This window comes from Colletes latitarsis, chromosome 3, assembly GCF_051014445.1.
Source record: "Colletes latitarsis isolate SP2378_abdomen chromosome 3, iyColLati1, whole genome shotgun sequence".
In the NCBI taxonomy this organism is placed as follows: domain Eukaryota; kingdom Metazoa; phylum Arthropoda; class Insecta; order Hymenoptera; family Colletidae; genus Colletes; species Colletes latitarsis.
Genome location: NC_135136.1, coordinates 34,026,169 through 34,035,262, shown reverse-complemented (window position 1 = coordinate 34,035,262; position 9,094 = coordinate 34,026,169). Strand labels below are relative to the sequence as shown.

Genomic DNA, 9,094 nt, shown 5'->3' with positions numbered 1-9,094 from the left:
CATCTCCCGACGTCAGTTAATCATCGCTGACCACAGCTGATCGTTGCTGACAACTTGCGATATGATATAATATAATATAATATGTTTATATGTATCAAAGTTTTGTATAATGTAAATCTGCGACAATAAATGATATAATTTCAAAGAATTCCATGTGTCCTCATTATTTTTACCTTTTCTTTCCTCTCGAAATCATTCCCTTAGTTATAAGATACGTGCCATCTCTTCTCCTACCATCCCCTCCTGATAACAAGTCTAAAATGGACATAAAACCGTCATCGCCTGACCTATGGTCGATTAGAGATACTTATTCATTCATTCAGTAAACGTCAGCTCCCGTACTAGCTGCCAGAGATAAAAATTTTCAAAGTTCCGCGGAAAAATTTCGAATCTGCCGCCGCCTGGGCTTTCTCACAAGCGCTCGCTCGGGCCTTCGTTTCTATATATACACTCGTTAACCCAACTCTAAATGGGCCATTTCATGACATGCCTTCCTAGCAGCAACATCTCCCAGCAGCAGCGGAGCCGGCAGGAGCTGGTCCTCCCCTGGAGGGGAGGGGGGTGGGAGTCCGGCCAGGTCTGGCTGGCGGTCTCCCACCCAGTGGGGGGGGGGGGGGGGTCGCTGCAAAATTTTCGGGATGTTCCTTCCCGAAAATTTTCTAAGTTCCACAGCCGGCAGGAGACAACAACAATGGCGGATGGCGACTACCAGGAGAGCGGAGAAGGGGCCAGCGACGATCTTCCAGAAAAATTTCAAAGTCCCACGGCTGGCAGGAAGCAACAAACACTTAGCGGAAAAATTTCAAAGTCCCACAGCTAGCACGGAGGCACTGGCGGTTGACGGCTGGCAGGAGAGATGAAAGCCGGGCTGCCGGATGGGTTCTTCCAGAGAAATGTCAAAGTGCCCGGGAAAGATTTCAGGGGGGGGCTTTTTAAAATTTTTGCCGAAAAATTCAGGCCGGAGCGGCTGCCTGAAACTTCCAAGAAGTTTCAGGGATTCCGAGAAATTTCAGGGATTCCAAGAATTTTCAGGGTTTCCGAGAAATTTCAGGGCTCCCGTAAAGTTTCAGGGTTTTCCGATCTGTTTCAGGGATTCCGAGAAATTTCAGGAATTCCTAGAAATGACGTCATTTCCAGGAATTCGCAGAAATTTTCTGGCGGCGGGAGATTTGAAATCTTTCCGGGGAACTTAGAAAATTTTTAAAGATACGGAGAATCGGTCGAGCGCTTCTGAGGGAGTCTTATAACTAAGGAAATGATTCGGAGAGGAAAAGAAGATAAAAAATGATGAGAACAGATAGAATTTGTTTAAATTATAACATTTATTGGTGTAGATTTACATTATACAAAACTTTAATACATATAAACATATTATATTATATTATAACATGTCACAAGTTGTCTGCAACGGTCAGCAGTGGTCAGCAATGGTCAGCTGACGTCGGAAGATATTCGCAGAGGCCAGCTTAGGCCAGGAGATGCTGGCAGAGGTCAGCAGAAGCAGCCAGTAGCAAGTAGTAATCGTTATACGTTGTCACAAGTATCAGGAGTGGTCAGCAGCGGTCATCAGAGGTCAGCGGAGGCTGGCAGAAGTCAGTAGTAATCGTTATACGATGCCAGATATATACACGTTGGTCAGTAGTGGCCAGCAGAGGCGGGGAGAGGTTGACAGTAGCCAATCGTAATCGTTATACCTTGTCAGAAATGTAAGCGGTGGTCAGCAGTGGCCAGCAGAGGTTAGGAGAGGCTGGCAGTAGCCAGTCGTAATTGTTATATGTTGTCAGAAGTATCAGGAGTTGTCAGCAGCGGTCAGCAGTGGCCAGCGATGGCCTGTAGGAAAATACAAAAGTACATGTAGTCATACCTTGTACCTCGTACATTTTACATTATACTTCAGCCAAAAAGCGTAAAACAGTTTTATGACATTACCTGTTAAATCAAGTTAGCCACCAGTAGAGGCATGTAGAGACCAGCAGCGGTCAGTAGAGAACAGCGGAGGCAGGCATAAGTCAGTCGTAATCGTTATACATTGTCAGAAGTGTCAGGAGTGGTCAACAGCGGTCAGCAGAGACGGGCAGAGGCTGGCAGAAGTCAGTAGTTATCGTAATACGTTGTCAGAAATATATACGGTGGTCAGCAAAGGCTAGCAGTGGCAAGCAGAGTCCAACAGGGGCAGGCAGTAGCAAGTTGTAATCGTTATACGTTGTCAGAAGTATCAGGAGTGGTCAGTAGCGGTCAGCAGAGACGAGCAGAGGCATGCAGTGGCAAGCACAGATCAACAGGGGCGAACAGTAGCATGTAGTAATTGTTATACGATGTCAGAAGCATCAGGGGTGGTCAGCACTGTTGAGCAGAGGCCAGCAAAGGCATGCTCAGGCAAGCAGAAACCTGCAAAGGCAAGCAGAGACTTGTAGGGTCATGCAGTAGTAAGTATTAATCGTTATAGATTATCAGAAATACCTGCAGTGGTCAGTAGCGTTCGGCAGAGGTCAGGAAAGTTCAGCAGAGACAAGCACGCGCTGACAGAGATCAGCAAAGACCAACAGAGGTTAGCAGAAGTCAGTAGTAATCGTTATAGGTTGTCAGAAATATAAGCGATGGTCAGCATTGTCCAGCAGAGGCAAGCAGTAATCAGGAGCAGTCTGTAACAGTCGCTGTATGGTGTCAAAAGTTGTCGGGAGTTCTGTACTTTTGTCAGCACTGGTCATGAGAGGTTATCAGAGGCAAATAGAAACCAGGAGTAATTTGCAGAGTTCAGTAATGAACTCTAGGAAAGGCAAGTAAAAATACCTGGGCAGTCGAGATTCCGAATCGTATGCCGTAGACGGGAGGTCGGATTTCAGTTGTTCAAGAGCGAGAAGGCAAATGTGAGCCTTTCTCTCTCGACTCCCACGAGACGGTCCGAAATTACTTCGGGCAGCTTCGGAATAATCGAGAAAGAGGGCATGCGTCATTTTGCCTTTGTCGGGTTTCCGAAACTCTACGAGCTCACGTACGCGTGATCTGGTATGTGTGAGTAGGGCACCGGGTGCTGAATCTCTGTCGACACTGGGAGTTTCTACGATTTAATATGGAAACTATTTTTTAAATAAAACTTATGTGAATTTTTTTGGAGCAACCAAACTAGCGAATTTTATGATTTGTTATACACGCTCAAACATTGTGCGTTTCCATCGCGAAACAATTTATGATGAGTACATGGAAAAGTTTCGTCATTGAATAATAATGGTTTCAATGTGCAGAAGACTTTCGGAAATGTTTGATGCAGTATGTACGCGCAAGTTGCGAATAGTTCATTATGGATGCTGCACGACAGCATGATGTACACGTTTCCATGTTGCTACTTAGTAACGAGTCACGAGTTATATAATTACGATGAAGTTCGTGCTCGTTAATTACGAAACGTATCGAGAACGTGAATCTTTAATCACGTATGAAATTGACCTTTCGTATATATTTTCCATTCTCTGGCGTGCAACGCTACATAGTTAAGTAATTTATAATTCAAGTTTCGTGCGTTTGAGTCGGCGTCGATGACGTTTCTCATACGTATCTGCACATAATTGCAACGTAATTAAATTTTGCAAACTTATAAAATGTATCGTTTTGGTATCTTGATGTCGATTTTCTTTCTCTGAGTTCAGTCATTGTTAATTTCCTATTTCTATTGACTGTTAACGGTTACGTATTTAATCTGGTATTAACAAGTGCTTCTAGAATGTATCAAAAAAATATGAATTTTTTTTTGATCGTAGAAAATTTGGAAATTCTCGAATCTGTACAATAAAATCTCTGAGACGCTCTTCGTTTGGCCTTTCAAAGGCTTTTCTCGTACTTCCTGATAAGCTAAGCTGTTTTTGCCAACAAAACTATGAACCTAACAAATTTAGGAAAGTGTCAAATAAGTGCAAAATATTTTTGCAGCCATAACAATAGGTCAGAGAAATTATGTCGTACTTTAACGCATGTTAAAGTGGCTGTTCTCTAATGAGATAGAAGATTAATTCTAAATGTAAATTGTTGAAGTAAATAAATCTGTATTGGACTCGTAGATTTCAACGAAGTTAAAAATATAAGTACGTTAAAATCAGCAATTAGCACGATATTCTCGACGAAGCCTTTCCTTATCATACTTCACTGGCGTAAAATGATTACATGGTTCCATTAAGGGGGGCGCATGAGTAAAGTCTACAGAGTACGTATATAGACACGTAGAATAGTTGTATACCAGTCACTCCTCATTTTGAAACATGCGAAGTAATGAACAGTCCTCGAAAAAATGAGAATTTCGTAGAATTTGTGTTATAAATTCAAGTGATGTTTCTTACTGTGACAGAGCTTGAACGATTCTATGTTTGGTGATGCAAAAACAAATTTAGTATCATTGTTTATGGTGGAAACTCGTGTTTGAAAGTGCAACAGTTTCGTTACTCGCGAGGAAAACCTGGAATAATAAAATTTCGTAAGTAGAAAGGAAACCAAAACACTTTCGTGCCATACGTTAACTATTGATAGTTTATGAGATACTATTTCTCGAGAAGTAAAAACATCACTGTTTTAAATGAACTAGTGACTCTACAGTCAATTTTTGGTAGATTTTTGTTATTTATAGTGGATTTAGTTTCCAAGATGGGGGTACAAACCGTTAACGATCTCGTGCACGGTGGCCGGAAGTGTGTCAGCAATGCGGAATTCTCAGCTGTTCTGTGTGTACCACGGCCCCCGAGCATTTCCGGGTTTATGGCAGGCTCTGTATCACCGTGGGTTCGCCACATGTGGCAAAATAAGCAAAACCTTTCTAAACATTATTCTAATGTAAATACCTATCATGCCATACACCATATTCCAGGCGAAAATTTAAACTCTTTCGATTCGAAAATTCATAATCATTTCTAATTTCACGAATAACTATCCCATTAACACGCTTTCTCCAAAATTATCGCTTGAGCTATATATCTTCTCTATATTTTATACGTTCATATCTTCTTAATTAAACTTAATAATATCGTTTCATTTTAATCTGGAACACGAATATCGTTTTATCATAATCAAATTTAATGATGATATCTTTCGTTCGATCATCTAGAATCATACTTTTCCCTGTCCAAATATCAGCTAATAATTGTTTTAATTATTAGCAGTTCTTAGTAACGTGTTCTCATTGACACGGATTATACAATAAAGTACGTTGTTGTTTAGGTTAGTTCAAAATGGGCGCTCTAACTGGGGCCTGGACTTTTCGTACTGTGATAGTGGACGATATTGCAAGTTGCAAATAAGTTGATTTTAAATCTTTATCTTCTCTTCTTCGTTCCACTGTTGATAAAATATTCTTCTTGAAAATCCATTCAAATTAATTCAGATAAAATCGTAATTCTTCATCCTTTCTCTTTCAACTTCTAAATTTCAATCATTCAGTGGTCATACGATCGTTCCATTAATTCAGAACGTACAACGGACGTGTTTATTTTGCAGCTTGATTCAACATGGCCCTGATAACTCCCTACTGGGGCCTGGACGGTCTCATACTCTTCTCGTCCCTAATAGTGCTTGCATATTTATACATGACACGCAACTTCAAATACTGGTCCAAACGGGGCATCATGGAGATCCCTCCGACACCATTTCTAGGAAACTTCACGGAATGCCTCATGATGAAAAAAGCGGGCTTCGAATTCGTGAAGGATATGTACAATATGTCCAAAGGATTTCCCTACATGGGATTCTACATTTTCGACAAACCGTTCTTCCTCGCGCGGGATCCCGAGCTCGTTAAGCGTATCCTGGTGAAGGACTTCGAAGTGTTTTCCGACAGATACGCTTCATCCAACGTGACGGATCGTCTTGGATACGCGAACGTGTTCCAGATGAAGAATCCTGGCTGGAAGATCCTCCGAGCGAAGCTGACGCCAATTTTTACTACCGGAAAACTGAAGAAGATGTTCGATTTGATGGTTCTGATCGCTGATGATCTCTACGAACACCTGGAGTCTTTGAATTTGAGTAAGTTTAATCATTAATGGCAAGTAGACTGTGGATATTTATGCATTTATAGAAAATTTTTATTCTCAAAAAACATAATTAATCGAATCAGTGAAATGGAAGCTTTGTAGAGGGTTGAACCCTGAATATTATAATTTATATTTTGCTTTAAGTATTTACTTCAATTGATGTTACTATTAATCGAATTAATGAAATAGGAGCTTTGTAAAGGGCAGCTTTGTGTTTCAACCCCTAAATGTAATTAAATAAATATTTAAAGTAAAATGCGAATTCCATTAATTCTATTAATAAAAATATTAATTTGCATAAAGATCCACAGTCTAATCATAAGTTTGACTCGTTTTATTGAATAATACTTATTTTAGAATCTGTAAACGAGGTTGAAATGAAGGAAATCTGCGCCAAGTTTACCACCGACATGATTGGCAGCACTGCGTTCGGGCTGAAGGCGAATGCACTGCAAGATCCGAAATCTCCGTTCCGGGAAGCCGGAAAACGAATCATTTCCGTCAGTTTTTTCCGCAGCCTCGAGTTTCTTACAATATTTTTCATGCCTCACCTGGCCAAATACACAGGCGCGAAGTTCTTCGGGGACGAGTCCAGTAGATTTCTACGTAGCGTCTTTTGGGACGTGATCAATAAACGAATAGAGACGAAAGAAAAGAGGAACGATCTCATCGATCTTCTCATCGAGTTGAAGCAGAAGCACGAACACGAAGGCGATCTGGGCGGATTCTGTGAGTAAACGAGTGTACGTTTTAATAATTTAGTAAGGAAATTTTGGTATTTTATGTTACGTTTCTGCTTATCTCCTTTGAATCTTTTTCTTATGTGTGTAATATGGAAGTTGTGGAAAATTACCTTGAAAAGAAATTAACATTAAATTATTCTGTAGATCAAATTTTGTTAGATCTATTTATGAAATTGACTAACCCAATGAAATATATAAATAATATACGTTCTTCGTTTGATTATTAAAAATTAAATTAGCGTAAATTCAATGTGTGCAAAGTTAAATAAAATTCTAAGGATTAACGTTGCGAGTTCCTCAAAAATTAAAGTTTTTAATGGAGACGTGGGACACAGAATTTGTTAAAATTTGATTCTCGTCGTGCTTCTGCTAGTTACTTCGAAATTAATATTTGGATAATTCGCGTCTCAGGTTTCAGTGGCGATGATCTGGTGGCACAGGCGGTCATTTTCTTCACCGCTGGTTTCGAAACTTCTTCGAGCACCATGTCTTTCACGCTGTACGAGCTCGCGTTGCATTTAGACATTCAGAGAACGCTCAGGAAAGAGATTCATGAGGCTCTTGAAAAATCTGATGGCAAAATTACTTACGAAATGGTATATACAACACAAAATAATATTAACGATAGTCTTCATACTGATTTGGAACACATTATACTCGATCTGTAAAAGTTTCTTCGTACAAGCATTGCTAGATTACAGTAAATTTTTAATATGTGAATATGTAATGTTAAACGAATACAGAGGCAGATTACCGTACCTTTCTTGCAGATCATGACGCTGCCATACCTGGATATGGTCGTTGCTGAGTCTCTCCGCAAGTATCCACCGCTAGCATTTCTGGATCGTGTCTGCAACACCAATTACAAAGTACCTAATTCTGACCTGGTACTGGAGAAGGACACTCCAGTGTACATTTCCAGTTTCGGATTGCATTACGACCCACAGTACTACCCCGATCCAGAGAAATTTGATCCGCTTAGATTCACCGAAGAGAATAAACAGAAGAGGCCTAACTGCGTTTATTTGTCTTTTGGCGAGGGACCACACAATTGCATCGGTCAGTAAATCACTAAACTACTAATTATTAATTTCTCTTTCGTCTCGTTCCGTTACCACGCCCACCAATTACTATTACGTTATTCTTTTGAAGTTTCAATCACGTTCTACAATGTTGAACGATAAGAGCAGGTATGGGAAGCAATTAAATCGAAGGGTAGAAATTCTTTGACAGCGAATACAATCTTGCCAGTATGCTTCTACGCGTTGCAAATATTGCATCATCATCGAACAATTTTAATGTACTGTTCTCAATGCGCCCCTTCTCGATTGAAGACTATTTTTATTTTATCATGCTCGCGTTATGCATTGCAGCTTATCGATTGATCGGCTGAATCTGTTAAAAATCGTACGTCCATCAGATATTGTTTTCCTATATCAATATTTTTATGAGTGCCTTATATGTTGTTGAAATGTTGATAAAACTGGACGATACTGTCTTGAAGAGATACATTCCCTCAAATAGTACTAACCCAAGTAACTCAGTTTTTAAACTATATTGTATAATTATTAATCGAGATTTTAATTTTCAAATTCATAACGGTTCTGTGAGTCGTGATACTTTTTGCGTTGAGTAGTCATAGTGCATAGTTACAGTTTGCATTATCTCTATTCTTGTCTATTGTCAGGTGAAGATAAATAGAAGATTGGACTTTACGATGTATCGAGAAAGATATAATTAATTTCTATCGCGATATTGCTTTCGTTGTAGCACCGATAACGCTTATTACGTGTAACTTTTGTCAATTACTTTTAAGACAAACGACTATCGTTTATAGGAAGTATTAATCTACCATTTCTTAGCTGAACGTCGGTACTATTTTCTTTGCAGACAGAAATTTCTACCCTCAATTGCGAAATTAAATATTATAAACACAGAAATCTAATTGCCAAATGATTCGTATATGAAGTATCTTGCGATATATTAAACAATACTAGGAGCATAGTGCCTAGAAAAAGGATGTTTAAACAGATAAGTGCCCCAACGTGATTGTTAATTATATTTCAGGTCTTCGACTTGGACTCATGCAATCGAAACTCGGGATCGTACAAGTTATCAAGGATTACGAGGTGTCACCCACTGAGAAAACAGTGATCCCGATTGTGCTGGATCCCAAAGGACTCACCACGACAGCCCAGGGAGGGATATACCTGAACATCCGGAAGATCACCTCCAAAACTAGTTAATTCGAGACTCGTATTTGTAGATTTGTTAAATGGTTTTCGTTTAAGACGCCATCTGTTGTTCTACCATACAGAGCATAAGATCGTTAGTATTCTA

General features: G+C 39.8%; 1 protein-coding gene across 2 annotated transcripts; it reads left to right on the top strand.

Annotated features, from left to right (window-relative positions):
- Positions 1 to 4,198: 4,198 nt before the first annotated feature.
- Positions 4,199 to 9,094, top strand: LOC143340337 (cytochrome P450 6k1-like). 2 transcript variants are annotated; one of them, XM_076762163.1, is made up of 6 exons: positions 4,199 to 4,462; positions 5,476 to 6,003; positions 6,369 to 6,740; positions 7,166 to 7,350; positions 7,525 to 7,813; positions 8,822 to 9,094. In XM_076762163.1, the coding sequence occupies exons 2-6, from the start codon at positions 5,487 to 5,489 to the stop codon at positions 8,998 to 9,000; spliced, it is 1,542 nt and encodes a 513-aa protein (XP_076618278.1). In that variant the 5' UTR covers positions 4,199 to 4,462; positions 5,476 to 5,486; the 3' UTR covers positions 9,001 to 9,094. The 2 variants fall into 2 exon arrangements, with proteins under 2 accessions (XP_076618278.1, XP_076618279.1); XM_076762164.1 differs by lacking the exon at positions 4,199 to 4,462 and adding an exon at positions 5,232 to 5,264.

What these genes read in the sequence shown, in the direction of transcription:
- LOC143340337 (XM_076762163.1), top strand. Translation starts at nt 5,487, where the DNA reads ATGGCCCTGATAACTCCCTACTGGGGCCTGGACGGTCTCATACTCTTC. An exon ending in CCTGGAGTCTTTGAATTTGA is followed by an intron (nt 6,004 to 6,368) that starts GTAAGTTTAATC and finishes TACTTATTTTAG; the next exon opens with AATCTGTAAACGAGGTTGAA. An exon ending in AGGCGATCTGGGCGGATTCT is followed by an intron (nt 6,741 to 7,165) that starts GTGAGTAAACGA and finishes TTCGCGTCTCAG; the next exon opens with GTTTCAGTGGCGATGATCTG.